We start from the raw sequence: 23,720 nt of genomic DNA, 5'->3' as shown, positions 1-23,720 counted from the left end.
GTGATGATGATGATTGGCCCATAGTAGAGTTTGGGGCCCAGAGAAGGCAAGAGGTCTTGCCTTTAGAAGTTGTTTATTCTTCACAGAGCTGGTTTAGCCCTTCTACCTGGAAGGGTGTGTTTGGAGAACCCAGGCACCTAAATCTGTCTTTGGCTTTTATTCCCCTCCACTCAGGATGTGTATGCTCTTTTAGGACAAGCACATTCAGCCAGCTTCCACCGAGTGGCTTCTTCAGAAACCTGCCTGGCACCTTATATTGAAGGAATGCAGTTGAGGCTTGTTTGTGAAACTATAACATATGTATTTCATTGTATTTAGAAACTTGATACATATATATATATTTGAATGTATTAATGTTTTTCAGAAATGAAGGTTTCAAGGTTCTCAAAACCAAACTGGTTCTAACAGAGTGGGGTAGAAAGTGTGGACTGCGCAACTCCTGAAAATCTTCCACTGACAGTTCGTGAACTTGCAAGAATGGTGTTGAGATGTGGAGGAGAAAAGGGATCCAACATTTCTTCCGGGGATTAAAAGTGAGTCCAGAATTGCAAGGACTCGGGAGAAAAAGGCTCTTGTTGAGCAACCCTTTGAATAACCGAGCCCCTTTCTGAGCGCTAAGTGTTGAGATGCAGCGTCCTTACTGCCTAGAAACCCAACAAAGACTGGCTTGGTGGTTGCTTTGAGGTTTCTGTTCTATGTAGAATTTTAACCATGAAAAGACACAAAGATTGGTTTCTTCTGAGTCCTTAACTGAACACCACAAAGAAGGACAATTAGCGGGGAGCTGGGCTGCTGTCTCCCACCAGCTATGCTGCTGCTGTCCGGAACCCCTCCAGGAGCCACGTGAAGTACGCCACCCAGCCCCTCTCTGCCTCTAGTGTTTGGAAATGTGCCACAGACTCAACCGTCCAGGTATGGAGATTGCTGGGCTCCAGAAAGGCCATGTGCTGTGGTGTCGAGAGAATGGGTCTTTATCTGTAGCCTTGTTGTGTCACTTGCTGCAAGTCCTAATCTGTAAAATGGGATAATCCTGGATTGAAGGCCTGCTCTGAGAATGAGGTGAGAGATGGTGGATAGTGTTGGCTTGGAGTAAGGGCCCTATAATGGTAGTCATTTATTTAGTATTGTCATTCTCCCCATTCCAGGCGCTATGGCACACCTGTCCTTCTGCCTGACTTTCAGAGCCCTCCAGACCATTCCCAGCTCCTTATCGTCTGCTGTACCCAAGCAGGTCTCCATGATTTTTCCTGTTCGTCTTCTTGTTACACATGTGGATAAGAGGCCATGCCTTTGACCAGGAACAAACGTCTGCATCTCTCTGAACTCAGCTTTTGCAGAAATGAAGGTGTAGTGAGCTCTCTCCCCAGGGATTACTACGAGAGTTAAGGTAGACAGTGGAAACAAAGGACCTGGCTCAGTGCCTGACCTCTGGCAGATGCTGATAAAGGCCCTTTCCTTGGCCTCCACCTGGAACCTGAGCTGGAAAGAACAGAGTCCTTCCTACAGAGGCCATGTGCTGACTATACACATAACTCAGGTGACTTTCTCGTTGCCTCACCTGGTTCATGGAAAGTAGCATAGTGAGCATGTGTGTGGACTTTGTGTCAGGACTCCTGGATTCAAATCCTTTGTCACTTCCACCAAAAGGTATAAATTTCTCCAAACCTTGGATTACACATTTATAGAAGGATTTATAAAGAAGTCCATAACATTTAAATTGCTCCAGGGTGAAATGATGTAAAGGATGTAAAACGTATAACGCACAATAAGGATTCGGTAAATTATTGCTGGTATTCAGCAAGTGTTTGAGTAAATATTCCTTTTCTTTCTTTCTTTCTTTCTTTCTTTCTTTCTTTCTTTCTTTCTTTCTTTCTTTTAGAGAGTGAGAGAGCAGGTGAGTGGGGGAGGGGCAGGGGGTAGAGAGAGAGAATCTTTTTTTTTTTTTTTTTTTTTTTTTTAAAGAGAGAGAATATCCTAAGCAGGCTCCATGCTCAGACGTGGGGCTCAACCTCAAGATCATGATATCATGACCTGAGCCAAAATCAAGAGTCTGATGCCTGACTGACTGGGCCACCCAGGTGCCCCTGAATAGATATTTCTGCAGTTGGTGTATGAATAGGTTGCCTGGTTATGCATGTGTAATAACATTCAATTGTGTCCTAACCTTTTGAGTTTGTTTATTGATTTATTTATGCCTGTTGTAAATAATGCTGCAGTGAACATCTCCATGTGAGCATTATTTTCCTTGATTGGAATTCTTTTCTTGGGATGGACTCCTAGAAATGGTTTTGCTGGCTGAAAGGGTTTATCCAGCAGTTCCTGAGGATATTTCTGTATTGCCATGCAGGCTGCAAAGAGAGCTTTGACAGTAAAAAATACTCAGTAAAAGTTCTATTATACTCAGCAACCACTTCTTTTTGACACTTTGGTGGAGATCTTCCCCGCTCACCTTGTATTTTAATCTGTTAGCGATCCACGGCTTTAAGATTTATTATGTCATGTAATTATTTCATTTGAATTTAATAGAGCTGGCATTAGTAGTTTTGCTTTCAAAAGCCTTATTGTAAAGTTAACGTAAGCATCATTTATTTTGTGCAACTGGGCTTAATTCTTTTTTTCTCTTTTACTTTTATTGATGTGTAATGTCTCTTGATGAGAAGTGACAGAGACCTGACTCTTGCTTCAGAAAAACAGAACGAGTTGGCTCCCGTATGGGAGGAGAGAGTGGTTGCAAGTTCAGGCAGAGTTTGATCCAGGGGCTAACCGTGTAGCTTGTAGTCCCGGCACTCCATTTCTCTGCTCTGGTTCCTTCTGTGTCTGTCTGCTTTGTGCTCGGGCAGGTTTTCTTTGAACGACCCCAAACATGACCCGCGGCGCCCTGAGTCCGCATCCTCATAGCTCCTGACGCGAGAAGTGAGAAGCCTCTTTCTCTGGCTTCTCCTAGTACATCTTGTCAAGTCCCTGATTGGCTTTCTTGGGTCAGGTGTCCGCGTCTTGGCCAATCAGCCTGCTGGGGGTGGGCGATGCTGGGCTCTGATTGGTCACCCTGGATCGGGGGGCCGACGCTGCTGCGGTGGGTCACGTGCTCGCGGACGTCGTGGTCCACAGCCCCCCAGGCTTCACCCGCTGAGGAAGGGGCCTCCAGAGGGAAGAGAGAGAGGCCGGGAGGTGTTACCGCGGACGGGGCGAGTTAGGCCTGCAAGCTGCGAAGTCACCACCAGATGGCGCGCCCGCCCTTTCTCCTTCACGTGAGCGCCGGGTCTTCCCTGGGTCTTTTCTTCCCGCCTGTTAACCCACGACGGGGACTTTAGGGGCGCTCCTGCCTGATGGTTCCCAGAAGCATTAAGACCTCGCAGCCCGGAGTAAGAGGAGCAGGCCACGGTGGGGCTTGGGTGCCACGAGGGGGGCGTGCATGGAAACGTGGCGCTGCGTGGACGGAACTGGTTCCGCGCACGGACGGTGGTGTTCCCTCACCGTCTTAAGCCTCTTCCCCTCGGCCTGATTCCTCGGTCTGAAAGCTCTGTGAGTTCGGTCCAGACCCCTTTCTTGAAAAAGGAGTGTCTGAGTGTGGTCAGGAATGTTTGAGGAAAATCCAAGCCAGAGGCTTCTCGAACCTTCTCTGTGCCACCCCTGAGGGGGCCGTGCTGAGGAGGCCGCTGAGGGGCGGCACCCTGGGAGAGCCCCCCCCCACACACCCCAGTGGGCTCAGGTGGACGGTGGTGTGGGAGGGATACAAACGCCACTCTTCGGGGTCAGGTTCCAACGACGTGGGTGAATGGGTGTCACGGTGTTCGCGCCAGCGCGATCCTGACGGCCGGGGACACGGCACCTTCTGGTCATGAGTGGACGAAGGGGGGGTCCTCATGTTCCATAGGGTAGAATAAGTGCTCCAAAGGAACTTGAACTTCAGGGCTCGGCTACGTGACCCCTTTCCTTGCTGTCCTTTTAGTCATAAAACATGTGCTCTGCGCCAGGCACTCGCCCAGGGGCTGGGAACTCAGAGATGAAACCTATTCACGATTATCAGAGATCCCACAGCTCAGGTGGAGGGACAGACATGTCTAGGAAAAGATGCCACTCAGTGTGGAAAATAGTGGGGCTCTGACAAGGCCTGGGTCAAAACCCTGACTGGGCTCTTCGGTACCTGGATGACCTTTCTACAAGTGACTGACTCTTCATCAGGCTCAGTTGTGTTTTGTTTTTAAAGATTTTATTTTATTTATTTATTTTTTTAAGAGAGTATTTTTTTTAATTTATTTTATTTATTTATGATAGTCACACAGAGAGAGAGCGAGAGAGGCAGAGACACAGGCAGAGGGAGAAGCAGGCTCCATGCAGGGAGCTCCACGTGGGACTCAATCCCAGATCCCAGGATCATGCCCTGAGCCAAAGGCAGATAGATGCTCAACCGCTGAGCCACCCAGGCATCCCTCAGTTTTGTTTTATGGAACAGGGATGATAGTAGAGATGTCAGTGCCTAGTTCATAGAGTTGATGTGAACATTCAATGAGAACACGTGTAAGGCACTTTGCCCCGAGCTTCACACGGGGAGATGTGTAAGTCTTATTGATCGCCTTACCTTGGATGGGATTTGCAAGTGTCTCAAGGCTGAGAGACAGAATTAATACAACTAGGTGACAGGATGTGAACTCCAAAGATTCCCGAAAGGTTTAGAGTGTCAGGGAAGAAATCAGTGAGACTAAATATAATTGGGATAGATGTACGGTGGCGAGCTTAGGTTTAAAAGATCAGTTGGTCAAACACAAGGTTGGAGTGGGAGTGTGTGGGGCACAAAACTCTGCTCTTGCATGATGACACCTTGGGGAGTGGTTAAATGCCTGCCTAATGGATGTGATGAGGTGGCTAAGAACTGTAGCTTGGACTTAGGAGGCATTATTAAAGCACAATGTACCAGATAAAGGAAAGGAGCTGCAGCCGTTCCAGGAGGTGGTTTGGGCAGGGCGACCTGGATGGCAAATGGCCTGGAAGCCATCACCTGGAATAGCTGAGAGGATGCACAGGTTTAGCCCGGAGAGGGTCAGGCATGTCACAGCATGGGTCTGCCTTCTGCAAATGTTAAGGTTTGGTACCTGAAAAAGGTATCATGCTACTACTGTTTTGCTCCAAAGATAAAACTCAGGAAGCATCCTTTAGTATCCTGGTTCAAGAAAGGATTGTACAACCTTTTAGCACTGTTCCAACCACTGAGTGAGCTGCTTTATCAGTTGTGGGGTCCTGGTAGCAGAAGCACTCAGGCAGCCGCTGGATGCGTCATCTGGGATGGTCTAAGGCAGGGATTACCCACATAGAATATAAGGAATCATAAGGATGCCTTTCGGGAATCCTAGAATCTCCTGAAATCGTTTGTAAAATTGTGCATTTTTTTCAGGGAGAAGGAGGCATGGCATTAATTAACGTTTCTGGGGCAGGAGGGGGGGGCAGCATTGAAAAGCAGTTTAAAAATACATAACATAATAATAAAATAATAAAAATAAAATAATAAAAGAAATTTAGCTACTGTGTGCAAGGTGGGACTAGATTTTAAGGTGTTTTTCCCCCCAGATGTAAGTCTTTGCTGAATTGTTAAATATATTCTTGTATCATGAAATTATTGTTATTTATTATTAGCTGTCAACTTACTGTATGCCTATTATTACCAAAGAGAGTTCTACATATTTACTTGAATTATTTCATCTGTTTTAAGAAAATTCTTTGAGATTAAGCATTATTATTATTCCTATTTTATAAGTGATGAACTGAGGTGTGGAAATTCACACCAAGTTCCAACTTCTTTTCTTGGTAGATATGTGCCCCCACATCTGACCTTTTTATGCCAAGTAAATGTCATGTTATGTTGGAAATTTTAAAGGTAGGATGGTAGTAACCATGTATTGGCTTTTTACTTTCTGTGTTGAGACATCTCATTTAATGCTCACTATAGGGCAGCCCCGGTGGCGCAGCGGTTAGCGCCGCCTGCAGCCCAGGGCGTGATCTGGAGACCCTGGATTGAGTCCCACGTCAGGCTCTCTGCATGGAGCCTGCTTCTCCCTCTGCCTGTGTCTCTGCCCCTCTCTCTCTCTCTCTCTCTCTCTCTCTCTTTCTGCATCTGTATGAATAAATAAATAAAATCTTTAAAAAAAACCCTCAAACTTTAAAAAAAAATGCTCACTATAGCCCTATAAAGTTGGGCTTGGGGAGGAATTAAGTCACTTGCTCATGGTCACTCAGCTTTTAAGGAGAGGAGCCAGGATTTGAATGGGCCCATCTGGCTCACAGCCTGCATTCTCAGCTCTGCAGACACTTTGGGCTGGGACACAGAGTGGGGGCTCAGGCCCCTTCTGTGTATTTATCCCTCGAGGGACTGTTTGAATAGATGGGGGAGAGGTACAGAAAACCCCCTAAGGATCTGTGGCCGGGCATGGTAGGCAGAGCAGCAGCTGGACATACCCTGAAGCCTCAGGAGCGGGATGCCAGCCCAAGGGCTAAATGTGGAGAGGACAGCTGAGTCAGTGAGCCTGAAGGACTCACGTGCCCCCCCGCCCCCCCCCCCCCCCCCCCCCCCGCTGCCATAGCTCCAGGTGGCTCAGCAAAGTGAGGTTCAGCATACCCTGTGTCTTGGGGCTGTGCCCTCTCTCTCACTGCAGCTCCTTCCAGGCTCAGAGAAGGAAGCAGGTCAGCAGCCTCTGGCAGGAAAGCACTCCAGAGGGCAGTTGGAGGGGAGATGTGTTCTGAACTGATGTGGTGGGAGGGACTGCACCTTCAGGTCTGCAGGGTTTCCTCAATCTTCCTGATGGGCTTTAGCCCTCCCCAGGATCCCTGAATCAGAAGGATCGGAATAAGATGTCCAAGGCCTATATCCCATTACCTACTCCACTGGAGTAGCTAATCCCCCACTTAGTGTATGCCAACCAAATTGTCAAGGAGTGATTTTCCTCAGTCCTTTGGGAAGTACAGCTGCTTGGCTGATTTGCCTCTCTGAAACCAGAATCTGATCCTCCCAATTGTCTGGAGTCTCATGGGAATAGACACAGAGAGGAGGATAGGGGTTTTGATTTGTGTCTTCATTGAACAGATGGGTCTCCAGAGTACTGTGTGCCTGCTTCCCACTGAACAGTCCGTGGACATAGGCTCCAATTTTTATTTAGCACAGAAATCAGGCCAGGGTGGAACAGGAGGAACTGGGAGATTGTCCAGGAAGATCCTATAGGGTGCTCTTTAGGGTTAAAGAGGCACCATTACTTCCAAAGGGCCCACACTTGCTTAGGAGTAGGTTTCTCAAGGGGTAAACTGACTAAACATTTCTCAGATAACCACATAATCCCCTACCCTATGTGCTCTCCTGCCAAGCCCTGTAAGTAGAGCAATCACAATTTATCAGTCACACCAGTCTCTCTTTTAAGAGAGAGAAAGGAAACACTCTTCATAATTACACTGGGACGGCCATTATACACTGGGCTTGTCCCAGGAAAACTGGGATATATGGTCACCCTACCTGGAAGTGTCCAAAGATTTAACACTGCCCAAGACCATCTATAAAATGGGACTATTAACAGAATTTGTTGAGAAAGCAGTCAATAAATATTGTGATGATGTTTACAGTTTTTATTAAACTTTGTTGCCCCTCAAAGTGTGGGGAATCAGAAGGGTTGATATCTTAGCAGCTATCAAGGAGTTGATGGTTATTCATCAGTCTCTCGGTTTATAATTTTTTTTTGACTGTACTAATGGAAGTACTTAACTCCAATCTGTCTTTGCAGACCATTATTTCAAGAGGACAAAAGCCTTTGTAATTTAGAAATGATTCTTGTTTGAGGGCTGCCTTTAACAAAACAATGAGCTGAAAGAAAGAGCCTGTTGCTTCACCTTCCCTTTTGCTCTGGGGAATAACTTTGAATATGAGATGAGAGTCTCATTTGCATCCAATTAGACATGCCTACTACTCATCCCACAATGTCAGCTCTCATTATGAAGTGGGGCTGATTTTTTCAAATCCAGCTTTGAATTAATTTTTTAAAACCCAAAATGGTTTCACCTTGTTTCTAGCTTAAGACGTTGTGTTGAATTGGATGCTGCCACAGTCCTCTTGCTTCTTCAAGATGTTTGGTGGTTGTAGGAGAAGTCTCTGGCTGCTGCTTCTCAAGCAGAATTTGTGTGTACCACACGTGGGTGCGAGTAGCGATTGCACAGTTGTTGGGCTCGCTTTGGTGGGTCAGCGGGGGAAGCCCCGAAGGAACACTTGGGGGTTGCAGTCTTCTGCCTCCAAAAGACAAATGAGGTACACTCAAGACAACCCTGGCCAAGGCTGGCTCTCTGTGTGGCCCGTGTTAACTGGATGATTAATCTCTATTCAGTGAACAGGAGTTAAGCCCCTGGTGAGGGCACAGCAGTCACCTGTGGGCTGGGGTCAACAGCAACTGTGAAACAGCATCTCTGCCACACACAGCTGAGTTCGAATCCTGTGTCTGCCGCCTAGTAGCTTCGTGAATGTGGGCAGTGTATTCACCTCACTGAGCCCCGGTTTTCTTATCCATAAAGTGCAGCTGACGATAGAACCCCCTGCTATGGTTGTTAGCAGGATTCGGTGGGATAAGGTGCGTTAGGTCGTCAGCATGGGGTCTGGCTCACAGGCCACTCTGACCGGACCAGTTCACTGCTGTCACGCAGCCTCAGGCAACTTGGGGAGAGCCCTGGGCTGGGTGCACCCACTCTTTGCTGCCCTCTGGTGGCACATGTCAGAGTGGTCTGGCTGGGAGGAGGCTGGGAGAGGTTACCTTAAAAGTAAGAAAATTTGGGTTTTATTGCTTTCTCGATGACCCCTGAGAATATCTATTCAACTTTTCAAAAAGAGGAGGAGAGGAAAGTACCCTGAGGTTCCTAAAAACAGGATGATGTCTTCCTTTATAGGAAGTTACTCAGGAAAGCTGTGGTCGGCTTCCTCGCCCATGAGGTTGGGGAGGCTAGCCCCAGCCAGATGGCAGGCAAAGATAAAGGAGAGGAAGAGACATGCATGAAACGGGGGGTAGAGGTTGGAGCTGTGGCTGGTTTCCCTGGACATTTGTTCATCTAGGGTGTGGCTGATCTTCCGGATGCCCCTCTGAATTCCCTGAGCCTTCCCCACTTTTCCAGCAGTGGTGCTCCCTGTCTTTGCAGGTCTGTCTCATTGCCAGTGGATGCAGGAACCATAGGCCACGTGAGAGCAAGGACGGCATCAGCACTTCCTATTGTTGCCTGACAACAACTTGCCATTTGCCATGAGTCCTCTCCAAGCTGAGAAACGTCTTGGTCAGGGGTTGCTTCCTCCGAGCCTAGGTGAGGTACCTCTTTGGAGTGGCCCTGGAGCCTGCAGCACAGCTCCCTAGCATCGTGTGCTTAGACCGGTGGCCAATTACTGCTGAGTCTGTATCTCCCTCGTAGACTGGGAGTTTCTGGAGACATCATTCCTAGCAATTGGCACAGTATGCTATGCATAGTGAAAGCTTCCTGATAAGAAAGTGGCTGGGCAGATGAACAGTGGACTCTGCCCTTGAGGACAAGACAGTACTACACCAAGCCTTTGTTCCCCATGGTGCTCCATGCTTGGCACAGGCCTCTGTACGTAGTGATGGCTCAGTAAGTGGGTGCAGAGAGTGTGTTCTTGGGTGCTTGGCACTAAGGTTAATTCACAGTGTTTGAGTACCTCACAAATACTGTCATAGGTTTTGGTAGATTTTTACAAACAAGTGTAAGAGATTGTCCCTGGCTTCTAGGAGCATAATCTTGTTAGATGTCTTAGTTAAAATAAAACTATTACATTGTAGTACCAGTTAAATAACTCAAGGCTGAGATGTGCTGTCCGGGTGGGTGTTAGAGTTGCTACCCGAGGTAGAGGGCTGGCTTCATAGTCTTGAGGCATGTGAGTTGCACAGACCCCTGTACTGAGGTTTGATGCTTTGCTCTTGCCATTTTGACATGGTTAGTTTTTGAATGAGGGCCCTGCATCTTTATTTTGCCCCAGGCCTTTTAGTTATGTAGCTGGTCCTGGGCCAAGATCCAAGCTGACCGGGCTCAGTGATAGAGGGTTTGGCTGGGCAGAGAAGATGAGCAGCAGAGCTAGGCCAGAGCCCTTCTAGGACATGGCCATCCTGGCATCAAGCCTGCATCAAGCCTGGTGCAGCGCTGTGGTCCTCTCAGGATGTGCCTTTTGGAATAGTGGGGCAGGGAAGGGTCAGAGGTGTGGCATTTGGATCCTAAAGCATACCCATCTGTGAGGAAGTGGTGACTCTGAAGATGAAGCCTAGTGGGGGCTTGGGCTGCCTGTGTGCCCCTGCATGCCTCCCCAGACAGGCCTGGGACAGCCACTTGGAAAGATGGCCTGGCCTTGCTTTGCTGCAGTAGAATTACTGTCCCTTCTGGATTGTGGCGGATATACCCCTCATCCGGCTGCTGGGAAGCCCCAAGGAGAAAAATGACGAGCAGCAGCTCTGTAAGTGGGAAAAAGGGTATCTTCCCTGTAGCTGAGCATGGTTTCTGGTGCCAGAGGGCCCTCGTTTGGTGTTTAGTGAATTGTTGGGGCTGAGAGCCTATCCTTAGTGGTCCACCTAATACTTGCCTATTGGAGGACAGGGCCGAAGTCATACAGGAAGCATAGCCCAGTCTTCGTTCTCCAGGGATACACAGTCTCTGTAGGAGATGAGACATTTACACACACTCTCTCCTCCTTCTGCTCCCTGACAGACGGGGTCGAGAAGTCCACTTCTCCCCCTACTGACTGTGTCTCCTAAATGAATTTCTTAACTTGTCTGGGCACTTGCAGTACAACATGGTTGGTAGGGTGGAGGTTGGGCATGCAGGGCAAGTGCCCAGGTCAGTCCCTGGCATACTGTAAGGGGGCGTTGTTACTGTTCCTAAGAATCCCTTCTGTGCCTTGGGAGGTCAGAGAACCCTGGGGGGACACATGGGCAAGCGGGGCTGGAGAGGAGGTGCTGGTCCTGGAACCACAGATGAGAATGAGAGAGCAAGGGGAGGATATGTGTGTGGTGAGCTTAGAATGAGCAGAAGGTGAAGGCTGAAACTCAGGGAGCAACACAGAGAACCCAGTGCCCCATGGCCCCATGCTCTCATGCCTTAGAGTTGTCAGGCTGGAGGTGTGTGTATGGGGGTCTTTCAGCCGACCTCCTTACAGTGACCCTCCCTTGAGAGGCCCCATGGTGTGCTGATCTGGGGCCAGGCAGGGTTCAGGGCTCCCAGGGAGAGGCCTGGCCTCTGGTCTCCCCTGCCTTGGTATGTGCCCTCCTACTGGGGCCCTCCTGCTCTGTTCTGTCGTTTAGTGTCTGGGCTTCTGTATCCAGTCTTCCTTCTTTCTCCATAATGAAGGGAAAGGTGGGACCAAGCCCCGGCATTCACAGTGGCCCTGGCCCACTCTGTCCTGCTTCTCTCAGCAGAAAGACTGGCAGGCTTTGCTACTGGAGCAGTGTGATGAGTGACCTTGGGCAACTTTCTTAACCTCTCTGGTCCTCAGTTTCCTCAGGAATACATTTGGTATAACTTGGCATTGCTAGGAGAGGAGGCCATGATGTAAAGGGTCTATTGCAGCATTCTGCTGAGGACATGCTAGGGCAGAGTACTTGCTATGCGTCCCTGTAAGTGTTGGCAGAGGCAGCAGAGGTAAGTGCACGTCAGGAAACCATCCTCAGAAGTGAAGTGCATGTGGGCGCCTGACTTCTGGTCCCTGGTGTAGTGCATAAGAAGTGTGGACAGGTGGAGGCTGTCCCTTTAGTCAGTCCTGTGGAGTGTGGGGGACACAGGTGGGCACATAGAGGCCTATTTTAAGGCCTGGCTGACTTGAATCCAGTGGGCTGTGGGGCTGTGGGTGGTTTGCGCAAACTACGTTGTGGCCTGGTCTTGTGAATACTAAGGGTACTGACATTTACCAAGTGTTCATCATGCCCTATTATCCTGAGTGCCTATGTGTATTGCCTCCTGCAGTCCCCAGAAGTGCATGATGTATGCGTTCATCACCTTCATCTTGCAGAAGCCGAAAGAGAGCCTCAACATTTCTGTGACTGTGGCTCCCTGACAGCCTGGCTCCAGAGCCCCTCAGCCCCGCAGCGGGTACTTTCCACCTCTCCCTGAACCCCACTGGTATCATGGGGCCCTGGACTGTATAGATCTTGCCTGGTCCCCCATCTACTATCTTCCCTAAATGGGGATCCTAGTGTGACCCTTTAGTTCCATATGTATGGACCTGGTTATTCTGATGAACCAGCCCTGAGACTTTAAGACCACGCGTTCTGGCTGTAGGACTGTAATGGCATTCCACAAAGGTGATGATATTAACAGGTATTTGGGAAACACCAGTTTTCCTTCCTTTCCACTGCATTGGTCCCTGTTTATTTACAATGTGGTAAACATTTGATTGTTATTCTGGCCTCACTGAATAGAAAAAAGTCAGTAGTCTAGAATTTGGTACATTTCAAATATATTTTATTACTTTTCTTTTTGTCTTAGAAAGAACATGAAACCTGCATGCAACGCTAATGGTTTCTGACATGTGCGTAGCATATGACACAGCAGTACAACGAGGCATATACTGAAGGGGCAGTGTGTGGAGGGGGCTTTCTTCAGAGTATATTTACAAAGGAAAGGGCATGTGGTCATCTCAGCTTTCAATAGAGGACTGCGCTATTTAACATTGAATTACACGGGGGAATCGCAGTTAGAATGCTTCTTCTGTACTGCCTATTCTGTTGCAAGGAGAGAAAGAGACATGCTTTGAAGGTTCTCCATCATCAATAGAAGGTGTGTCTGTAGCTGTGGGATTGTGCATGTATCAGTTTTCTTGTATTTCTTGTATTAAGTTTTCTTGTAAGGTTTTGCTAACAGTGTTGGGAACTTCACATGCTTCCAGAGTATTAAATACTGAAGCAGTGAACCTTTCACAAGAAGACGACCCAACCCCTTCCTTAAGGACCTTATGCTTTGCCATCCCAGAATCTTGGAAATGTTTCCTAGAGTATGCAAAAATAAACCAGGAGATGGGGGTGGGAATGAAGCACATTTCTCTGGCAGCCAACCTCAGGTTCCTCAAAGAACAGATGCCGAGAGATTGGCTTCTGCTTGCCCCGTGACAGGGGCCACTGTGGAGTCCCCCTGAGGTTGTGACCAACCATGAGCCCAGGAGAGCCCGTGGCAGCTGTGTTGAGGCGCCAGGACCTCTGAGCGGAAGCTTCTTGCATTAGCAACGGAGCAATGCTGCTATGAAATGTTTCAACCAAGCTCTGTGTTCCTCCCAGGCGCTTATAAAGCTCAGATGTAGTGATGTCTGGACAAATACAAAAAAAGCAATTTTTTTTTTTTTTTTTTTTTTTTTTACAAAGGAAAGGCATGAGTTTCCCCCTTTTCGGTAAAAAGCAGTGTGTGATAAAGTCTGGAGCACAAGAGAGAAGGGTCTCACATCTGGAAGCCTTCCTTCTGCACACAACTATAAAATGTAAAAACTGACCCTTGGTAAAAAGTGCTTTGTAACAATATATAATTTGTGTCTTATGCCTGTGAGAAAGAAAAGGTTTGTTTTTTTATCTGCAGAGTCCTTTGCTTGTTTCCCAGCTGGTGTGAAGTTTTCCCATGTGGGATATTTCACCCTACTCTTCGTAGACCCTAGGAAGAGAAAATACCCGTGTAAGTGGCTCAGGATATGATGCAGGTGATCCACAGGACAGTGGCTAAACTGCTTCATCCTTGTCTTTAGGAGTGCCCCTTCCAGGAACGCCAGAGTTTGGGAGAAGCAGGGGTGGGAGTGGGGAACGTCTCAGAGGAGGTCATCGCATGGACCACAAAGCTTACTCAAATCTGGCTTTGTGCATTCTCAACAGCTTCCACCTCTGCAACCCTCAAAGCCCTGTGGAGCAGACCCTCTCTATATGTGAGAAAACTGAGGCACAAGGGACTTCAGATTTGCCCAATGAACACTGAATGTCAGTGGTGGTAATGAGGTCTGTCTCTAGCACAAGCAGGGATGCAACAGGGGAGGATAGGCACTCCCTCCTTCAATTTAGGATGGTATCTTTCTTTCTATTTTTCCCAGAGAATGCATGTCCTCCAGAAAAATGCTAGTTCTAGAAGCTCCTGACCAAAGATGAAGGATGGTAGTAGTTAGGCTGGCCTGGGGCTGTCTTGTAGGCCTGTGGCTCAAGGTCACCTCCTCTAGTGGTTGTGGGGCCTGTGTGCATTCCCAAGCTGACCTTTCCCCCTCATCTTCCAGGCTGTCTCTCTTTAGTTACTTAAATCCCTTCTCTTCTGCCCCATGGCTGTTCCAAGGCCATGCTTCATGCTCAGACAGCCAACTGATTTCTCTGCCTCATTCCTGATTTGAGTAAGACCACCTAATTGTGCTCTGATGATGCTGCTGCTTCCCATGGCAGCTGGAAGCTCACAGCTCTGAGATATGGAGCTGCTAGTCTGGCTCCAAGGCCTGGGCTGCCTGGCTGGCTTCTCCTCCCTCTATGCTATGTTTATGATTCTCTTGCTGTCTCTACAAAGAGGATTTCCAGATAGTTCATTTCTTTCCATTGTACATTCATGGAGACATTTTCAACCTCTTATAGGGGGCATGGAGGGGGGCAAGGGATTGCCCCCTTCCTCTCCCAGGATGGCTCAGCTTCCCTGGAAAGAAGACAAGCTCATTTTAAAATGAAGTCATGGGAGGCCTGGTAACAGAGATGCTCTCATCATTGGAAATTGCAGAAATAAAAAGAGGAGAGTTCATTGTCCCAGGCCTGCCTCCACTTTATCAGAGCTATGGCCCAGGTGGAGAGCTGAGGGACAAAGTATGCAAACTGCCTGAGTGCCAGCAGTCCGGTGGAGATGTTCTCAACCACTTCCATGGACTGGCCCTGAAGTTAGCCTCATTCCACTTTGATGATGCAGGGCCTGGAGACTGACAGTGGATAGGGCAGGTCCTGCTTTTGTCACATGAGCCACCTGTCCTGACCAGAAAGAGGGCTTCATTCCCATCAGATTTATAGAAAATAATCTCTTGCTCTCAACAGTTTCTATTTCAAGCAGCTGCAGACGAGGCAGTTTTGGAGGCAGCACAAAAGGTGCAGGTACTGGGGTTGGACCCTAGTGTCAGCTGTGGGAGAGCTGGTCATGGGCTGAGCTTAGAGTGGAAGAGCTGCATGGGACCATGGGAGGGTGGTTCAGGCACCTGCTCTGTACAGGGTGAAGGTGACCCTGGGAGGCCTGGCTTCCTGCCCTGTGCTCCCTGGGAAGTCACTTTCCACCTCCACTTAGCCTTGGTTCCCCCCTCTGCAGGATGAGGTGCTGGCACCAGCACCTGAGGAAGTCCCCTCTGCGTGTGTACGTGCATGCAGTTCCCCAGACATGCTATGTAGGTACAGGTGTAGACAGGCCCTGAGTGTATGAGGAGTAGCTGTGTTCTGGGACAGGTTCACCTGCATGCCATATGAGGAAACCAGAAACTCACCAGACACAGGACCCCAGGATATTAGAAATGGAAAGTCACCTTCTGATTATGGGGACACAGAACCCAGAGAGGACAGGGATCTGGTTCACAGCTCTGGTCATCTCATCACTACTGCCCTCCCAGATTAAGCATGGCTCTGATTTTATTTATTTATTTAGTATGTATGTATGTATGTATGTATTTTTATGGCTCTGATTTTAAAGGGTCAAGCCCAAGGTCCCTCCCTGCATCTGCATAGGAAGGAGTCTATCAGCTTTGTCATGAGCACCTGGAGGGGAGGGAGTATTGTTGGCAGGGCACTGTTCTCACCATCTTGTGGTGTTGTACCCAGTGTTACAGTTAACTAATAAAACCATTACTTGCCATGTTTTACTTACACAGGAATCACAGAGAGCCATACCAGGTGCTTGCTCATTCATTTGACAGAGGGAAACTGGGGATCTGAGAATTTAAGTTACTTTAAAAAGAAGAGGAATTAAGACTACAACTTAAAAAGTTAACATGGTGCAAACTTTAGTTCACAAAGGGATACATTTTTGATGCTTAGAATTGTCCAAGAGAGCAATAGCCTGCTTTGTGAAATTGTGAATGGGGTTCTGCAAGCCGGGTTATGGCTACTGTGGGGGGTGTTCACCTATCAGATAGGGGCTCAATGAGCTAGATGGGCGTCTAGGATCTGGAGCTGGTGGGAAGGTGGGAAGGAAGGTGTGAGGAGGTGGGGCATACCTGCGCTTCTCGTTCCAGGCGTTGTACCACTTGATGAACCGCTTGGTGCTCTGCAGCTTGGGGTGTAGGCAGTGCTCCTGACCCCGGTACCTGGACACGCTCTTGGTGGTGATGCTGAAATGAAGCAGCATGAGGTGGAGGATTGAGGAGCTTGAATGACAGGCGTGGTGTGGCCTGTGGGTGGCCCTAGTCTGTTCCAATCAGGACACAAAAAGACTGTGGCCTCCTCCTTCCTTTCAAGGGAGTGTGTCCATGTGCTCACTGCCTGGCTGGCTCTTTGGAAGTTTCTCGGTGTCCCCTTAATCTCTGGTTTCACATTAGGGGCTAACCCTGTATGGAGTTATTGGCTTTCACTTTTCCCCTGGTACCTTAGAGTCTGGGATAGTCTCCCTACCCTTGTCCCTACCCCCATGAGGCTACTGTTAACAGGGCTCATGCCTCATTGGAGAACAAAGCTCAGGGGATTCTTCCAGCTGCTCTGAGAGGTGGAGAGGGCTAATGACAGCAAGGTGCACATGCTGAGACCTCTTTCCTTGGATGCGAGGAGCTCAAGACAGGACAGACATGCTTTGCGCATGTAGTGGTCTCTGACCTTTCAAACCCCAGTTCCACTTTATCTTCTGAGACTGTCCCATGGTTAGTCATTGTGGATCTTGAAGTTAAGTCTTGCTGGCCTTGAAACCCATTTTTATTCCTGAGCATGAAGTCCCAATTTGTCTCAGCTTCCAGCAAGAAAATAAGGCCTCCCTTCAGGCCTCTGTCAGCCAGTGTTCCAATCCAGTGGAGGCCTTAGCCATGTGGCAGAGAAGCAGGTGGCATTCATTGTACAGAGTATAAAGCCTGGGTGTGAATCCCAGACCTGTCTGTGGACCTTGGTTAATCTCTCTTAATGATTTTGCCCATTTGTAAAATGGGTCTAATAATAGGACCTACCTCTTAGGGTTATTGGGTGATTAGAGGATTTAATCTATGCAGAATGCTTAGCACCTGGTAGATGCACAGTGAAGAGTGTCACTGTAATGACAATACTGTCATTAGTATTTGTCATGGAAGATGGGGTGGATGAGGAGAAAGAGAAGCCTTAGTGTAAGAGCTCCAACCTGGCTGGGGATACAAGACTGCTGCTCAAAACTGCTAGGCCCCTCTCAGCCAGGGCTGGGTCAAGGCAGCAGGATTTAGGAGGAACCTTCTGGATGGGGGAGGAAGGGTGGTGTTTTAGAATGAGAGACCACCTAGGGGACCTGAAAAACTGGAGGTGAGAGGGGGCCCCTCCATGAGAGGTCATAGCACAAGCAAGGGATGATGGTGGACTGGGCGCTGGGGAATGAGCTGAGGGCCAAAGAGGGGTGCCTGGAGGCTAGGATGGGAAGAGCAAGAAGGGAAGGAGAGAGGTCAGCTAGGGCCCTGTAGGTTCCTAAAGATAAAGTGTCACAGGGCACATGAGCCATATTCTAGATGGGAGTAGGGCCTCTATGAACTGAGTCTACCAGTTGACAGGGAAGAAAAAAAATCAAATCTTGCCACCAGTATGGAGATAGGAAATTTGGGGGCAACTTGTTCTCTTCCTTCTCTGTGCTCTGAATTTCAAGGCCCCCACCACAGCCTCAGCTTCCTAGAGCAGGAGTAGTTCTGCTAATGCCTATGGACTGGGCTCTGCCTTCACTGGTCCTCCCTGAGACCAGTTGCTCCCTTGGTCCTTTCCCTTCTTCTCAGTCTCAAGCATGGGCCAGCCTTCAGCGGGGAGTGTGCTCAAACTCCTTCTTGTGGTACCTGGTTGCTCTGTGGGAATTTACCCCTCTGTTCTCTCTGCCTACACTGCCGGTTTTGCACGTGGAATGGAAGGATTTGATGAAGCCTGATGAAAATCCATTCCTCAGTTAGATCACTGTATAGGCTGAGGATCCACAGTCCTGAAGGGAGGGACAACACGGGAGGACACTCAACCGGCCCACCACAGTCCTCACATGCTTGTCACAAAACTAGGACTGTGAAAATTGGTTATAGGGTGAAGACATTAGGGTTTCTGTTCCCAACAATTACTCAGAAATTCTGGGTCCTGCATCCCCTCTCCTCAGCGGTTCTGGGTGCCGAGGGTTTTGGCAAGAGCTCAGTGGACACAGGACACAAATTGCCCTTTATAAAATTTGGAGTCTTCTGATGCAAGAACTCCCACTTGCAAAGCAGACTGCCCTCCCCATGCCACCCCACCCCCAGCCTCATCAGAGATTTCTGGGTGACTCAGGGTGAGCTGGAAAACTTGCTTTTGTTCAGCTTTTGTGGCTGAAAACCTGCTTTGGCAAAAAGTGCTGGCCCCTTGTCTAGAGACTCTTAGCTTGAGACAGGAGAGGACGTTTAGACTTTCAGGGATGGGGGACCTGGGTGTGGATGAACATTTAGGAGATGCTTACTGTGTTTGGACCTCCAGAGGCCCCTGCAAGTTTTCACAGGGCTGCGTAACTCTTGCACCTGCCCACTGCTGTCAGTTTTTCTCAATTCTGACAAGTTTAGCCAGGAAAAAGTAAGCTTGTTTATTGAGGGTTCTGTCTTTTGAGATGGCTCTGCATCCCATACCCTGCTTCTCTTTCCCTGCAAGGTCTTGGCACCTCGTCTTGGGGTGGTTTTCAGCACTTAGAGGAGTGCAGACTTAATTTGTGGTGCCCCTGCCATCTTCAGCCCCCACGCTGGGAACCAAGGGGTCTTGTAGCTCCTCCCTCAGCTTGTGGGAACTCTGGCCCTCACCAAAAAGGAGTTTCCAGCAGGTCTTCTGGGCTTGAGTTTGCAAGGCAGGGGGGCAGGGACAGGAGGTTAATTTAGGTGCCTGGGCAGGAAGACAGTGGGGTTCAGCTCAAGCCTCATGGCTTTGCAAATTTCCTTAACTTCTTCCTGACTCTGTAGCCCCCAGGTGGCAGTGGGGGGTGGGAACTGCCTTTGCAAGCACTCTTGTGGAGGCCTTTGGGCCAGCCGGTCCAGCAGACAGAAAGTACTTGCCCAGACTGAGAATAAAGTGTGTCCTGTTGCTGGGGGAGGGGAAGAGGGGCCAATGGTCCATGGCAGATATTTGGTAGCTGCTTTGCCAAGGGCTTCTTTCCTGGCCAAGTGCGTATTGATGGGGAAACAGTGGTGCTGGACTCAAGTGGTTAATTGGGAAGGCAGAGGAGCAAGGAAACTCAGTGTTCTCTCACTCTGCCCCAGTTTTTAAAATATTCCTTGCATCCCCACCAAGCAGGGCTCCAGCTGCATGGCACGTTAACCCCAGCAGAACACTTTGCACAGCACTGCTCGGCTCAAGGACCCACAAACCAGTGGTGGAAGATGGAGGATCAGTCTCAAAATGAAATCTCTAGGAGCCAAAAATGGGCCCTCTGTGGTCTCCTGATCCAAAAAAGGCTCTGAAAGGAGGGTCTGAGGACTTAAAGACATTTGTTCTAATTCTCTCTCCAATAACAGGAAGGCAGCACGTATGCCTCCAGGTTTGGGTACAGATTCTAGTTCTGGGTGTGTTTTGAGTGCCTTCAGTCTGGAAGTTCTAAAGTTGGCACAACGGAAGCCATTTACCCCTTGACCACCCCAGAAAGGTGGGCAGTGCAAGCAGCTAGGCTGCCCCTTTGAATCTTAGCAAGGGTGAACCCCAAGAGGCTGTTTCCAGAGCACGGGACAGTGACCCTCCTTCCAAACTCTTTCAGACTGTCGTGCCAGCGTCCCAAGGACTCGCTGGGCAATTACAAAGGCTGGTCCAAGGCCTTGCCAGAGGCACAGAGGAATGCTTGTTAGCCCGCCCGACCCAGCCCCAAGCTGCGCCCCAGCACCGGGTTAAGAGCAGCGCGCACACGCTCGCGGTGAGGAGCCAGAACTCACATAACCATCTTCTCCTCGCAGTGCGGGTACTTTGGCTTCATTTCCAGCTTCTTCACGTCGCTGTAGCGAATCTTGGGCCCCTTTCGGGAGCACTTGCACTTGGATCCTGCGAGAGAGAGCGCAGGGTGCCGTTCAACTGCGGGCGGGGTCTCCTGCCCCCGACCTCCCTCGGTGCCCACCCAGACCCTGCAGGGTCCCAGGAAGCCCAGCCGTTGGCGCCTGGGTGCCCCGGGACCGGACGGCACGGCACGGCAACGAGGGACCTCCCGGGCACTCACCGTCCACGCGTGCGGCGCAGAGCGCCAGGAGCAGCAGGAGCAGCGCGGCTGGCAGGAGCCTCATGCTGGCCGGAGGGGCGCGGCGCGGGAGCAGGGACTGGGGAGGGCGCCGGCCGCTCGGCTCGGCTCGGCTCGGCTCTGTGTGCCCGGAGCGCGCCTCCCGGCTCCGCTCGCTCCCGCTGCGCCGTCGGTGGTGCCGGGGCCGCCGCGCCGCGCTCTGCGCTCCGCTCCGCTCGGCTCTCCGCAGCCTCCCTCCGCCCGCCGGGCCTCTTTTAAATCCGCGCCTGCCCTCGCCGCGGCGAGCTCATTAATATGCAGAACCACCCGGTGACTCACTGAGATTTCTCAACGAGGTGGGGGAGGAGACCTTCCCCGCCCCGGGACCGTGGTCGCAGCGGCGCTCGGTCGGAGCCACGCGCGCACACGCAGGCTCACACCCGCTGCCCTCTCGCTTCCACACACACTTGCACACCCAGACTCCGGCCCGCGCACACCGCTGGTGCCCCGGCTGTACCCGAACACTTGGGACGCTGCTTCAGGGCACTGCTGCTCTCTTCGCGTGGTTCCTTCTGGCCGGACGGGCTTGCTGTCCCGAGCCGCTGAGGGACCCAGGCCCGCGGCCCAGATCTCCTGAGAACAGAAAGGGTTTTGGAGCAGGTGCCAGGTGTGGTTGCCAGCAGGCCTGACTCGGAGGGCGTCAGTTGCCCTTGTTGGGCCAGCGGCCTTGGTGGCCGGAGCACAGGGCCAGGTCTGCAGGGAGGTTGCCGTCTGCTGTATGGCAGCAAAGCTACTATTGCCTGGGGTCCCCGGGGCTGCCTCGAAGGGTGTGTGAGGGAGATTTGGCCACTCTGAGAGGAAGGCTTCTTACAGTGGTTTGTGGCTGTGGGAGCTGTCTGCTGAATGGGGGAGAACCAGCCGGGGGCTCCCCACTGTCATACCGTTCTCTAAAGCCTCTGCCCAGTAGGGAAACGTGGCAATGGTAACCATCTGGACAAGGTCGGTATTCCACACATACGCCAAGCTCTGTGGTATAGTGGTGTGGGCCAAGGCATGGCAATAGAAATTCCTGCTCCATTACTTACGAGTGGAAGTGATTTAACTACTCTGAGCCTTCATTTTGTTTTCTGTAAGGCAGGAGTGTCACAGCGCCCGCCCGTCATAGGGCGGCTGTGAGAACTATATGTAAGATCAGACGTGTAAAGTGTTCAGCAGGCTGCCTGACCCATAATTGGTGCCCAGGAAATATTACTCATTGGTATCATTATAGTATGTATTTTGATATATATTATTTTGATTTTTATAAATCGTCTTCCAAGTTGGTGTTTTAATTCTTTATTTGATGGTCGTGGAAACAGACTCAGAAGAAATAACTTGCTTGAGATCACGTGGCCAGGAAGCCGGTGGCTAGGCCAGGAGGGGCCCTGCTGTCTATGGGTGCAGAACTGGGGCTCCAGTCTCTGGGCTGTCCTGCCTCCCTCAGGCACTTGGTGAAGTGCTTCCTTCTTAGACCCAGCGACAGGGGATGGAGTGTCTCGGGCTCCAAGGGTCCCTGGGCTTGGCTCCCAGGCCAGAGCTGAAGCCAGGGCAGAAGCTGCCAGGTTCTTCTAGCTAGCAAAGCTCTGTGCTGTCAGCCTGATAACTCTCTGGGGGTACAGATACCCAGAGAGGGTCCTGGGTGGATGGGGAGGGCAGGCTGCTAGGGGCAGAGTAGGAAAATGTGTATTGTCTCTTCCTAGTTTGAGACCTTGGCTGCCTTGAGAGGATGCTTGGCCACGAAGAGCCTGTAGAACTTGATCTGGCTTCAGGCCATTTCCTGAGTCCTATGCATGTAGTCGTATCTATATGTAAACTAATGTCAACAGCTGGACATTTGGGTTTATGCAGATGAGTACAATGGAGTGATTTTTGGCATTAACATTAATTACAAAAATTTTTAATCTTTTGAAGTTTTTTTCTTAGTACAAAACCAAAACATTTGTTACAGAACTATCAGAAAACATAAGCAGAAGAAAACATAAAAAAACACACCTCCATCCACTCAGAGGTCTACACCAAGATGCTAACAGTGTTATCTTTTTAAACCCTTTTGTCTTTGCTTGCATGCATTTGCACAAATGTGATCAGTGTGTGTGTGTCCTGTTTAATAACCCACTTGTTTTACCTATCATTGTATCATCAGCATTCTCCCATGTGACTGGTTTTGCTTCTCCAGTCTCTCTTTTAATAGTGTTATATGAGGGGTGCCTGGGTGGCTCAGTTGGTTAAGTGTCTGCCTTCAGCTTCTGGCCTTCTGCCTTCAGCTTAGGTCACGATCCTGGGATCCTGGGATCGAGCCCCGTGTTGAGCTCTCTGCTTTGCGGGAGCCTGCTTCTCCCTCTGCCCCTCTTCTCCTGCTTGTGTGCTCTCTCTCTCTGTCAAATAAACAAATAAAATATTTTTTAAAAAATAGCATCATATGAGGTCATAGAGCATTGTGCCTGAGAGCTTGGTGTCTCTATGTCAGACTGCCTGGATGTGAATCCTACTACTAGCCGTGTGATCTGGGACAAATGACTTAACTGTTTTTGATACTGATTTTCTAATCTGTGAGATGGCAATAATAATGATAGCTACAGCTTAGGGTGAATTAAATGAGGTGGTACCTTTAAAGCTTTTAATATGGTCCTGTCACAGAGTAAGTGCTCAATAAGTTCTGTGTATTGTTCATATTTTGGATGCAGCATATTCCATTGTACAGATGTGACATAATTACTTTTAAGTAATTACTCTCTGCCAGACATGTCGATTGTTTTCCACCATATTATCTCAGAAGCAATGCTGCGAGGCAGATATTCTTGTAACTTAATTTTGGGGTAGCCCTTTAAAAATTGATCATGTCTCAGAATCACTGGGCCATGGGTCATGCCTATTTTAAGGCTTTTAATACAAGTTGGTCTTTAAAAACTAAAATGCATTTTATGCATTTTATTCTGCAAAAAATTTCTTACCTTACAAAGCTTTCTCAGAGCATATGGAATAGATTTTTTTTTTTAAATTAACAGTGCCGATTAGTTAAGTGGGATCTAAGAGCATCAGGGATCACAGGCATTGAGCTTTTATAGGAAAAAGTGGTTGGCCCTAAAAATATGGGCCAATTTCCCAACTTCCAGGGCCAGACCAGAAGTCATACAGTCCAATGTATCATTCCTAGTTGTATTCCTTAGTCTATGTATGCTTATCTTTGAAACTGAAATATAGCAATGTGTGTTTTTTTTTTTTTTTTTTTTAAGATTTATTTGAGAGAACAAGAGAGCATGCACACGATGCATGCTGTGGGGAAAGGGAGAGGGAGAGTCTTAAGCAGGCTCTGCACTGAGTATGGGGCCCAACGCAGGGCTGGATCTCAAGGCCCTGAGATC

General features: G+C 49.3%; 1 protein-coding gene and 1 long non-coding RNA gene across 2 annotated transcripts in view; one reads left to right on the top strand and one right to left on the bottom strand.

Moving 5' to 3' along the window:
- Positions 1-690: 690 nt before the first annotated feature.
- Positions 691-23,720, top strand: part of LOC112917034 (uncharacterized) — a 146,940-nt gene continuing 123,910 nt past the window's right edge. The window contains exon 1 of the long non-coding RNA XR_011995574.1: positions 691-912. This is a non-coding gene — a long non-coding RNA (uncharacterized lncRNA). The remainder of the gene's footprint in view (positions 913-23,720) is intronic.
- On the bottom strand, positions 12,441-20,856 carry CXCL14 (C-X-C motif chemokine ligand 14). The gene is made up of 4 exons (XM_072728557.1): positions 20,323-20,856; positions 20,045-20,150; positions 16,190-16,303; positions 12,441-13,635 (listed from the first exon to the last, which is right to left on the bottom strand). The coding sequence occupies exons 1-4, from the start codon at positions 20,384-20,386 to the stop codon at positions 13,620-13,622; spliced, it is 300 nt and encodes a 99-aa protein (XP_072584658.1). The 5' UTR covers positions 20,387-20,856; the 3' UTR covers positions 12,441-13,619.

Source organism: Vulpes vulpes, chromosome 12 (genome assembly GCF_048418805.1).
Source record: "Vulpes vulpes isolate BD-2025 chromosome 12, VulVul3, whole genome shotgun sequence".
In the NCBI taxonomy this organism is placed as follows: Eukaryota; Metazoa; Chordata; class Mammalia; order Carnivora; family Canidae; genus Vulpes; species Vulpes vulpes.
This window is presented reverse-complemented; position numbering and strand designations above follow the sequence as displayed.

What these genes read in the sequence shown, in the direction of transcription:
- CXCL14 (XM_072728557.1), bottom strand. Translation starts at nt 20,386, where the DNA reads ATGAGGCTCCTGCCAGCCGCGCTGCTCCTGCTGCTCCTGGCGCTCTGC. An exon ending in CTGCGCCGCACGCGTGGACG is followed by an intron (nt 20,151 to 20,322) that starts GTGAGTGCCCGG and finishes TCTCTCTCGCAG; the next exon opens with GATCCAAGTGCAAGTGCTCC. An exon ending in TGCGAGGAGAAGATGGTTAT is followed by an intron (nt 16,304 to 20,044) that starts GTGAGTTCTGGC and finishes GCTTCATTTCAG; the next exon opens with CATCACCACCAAGAGCGTGT.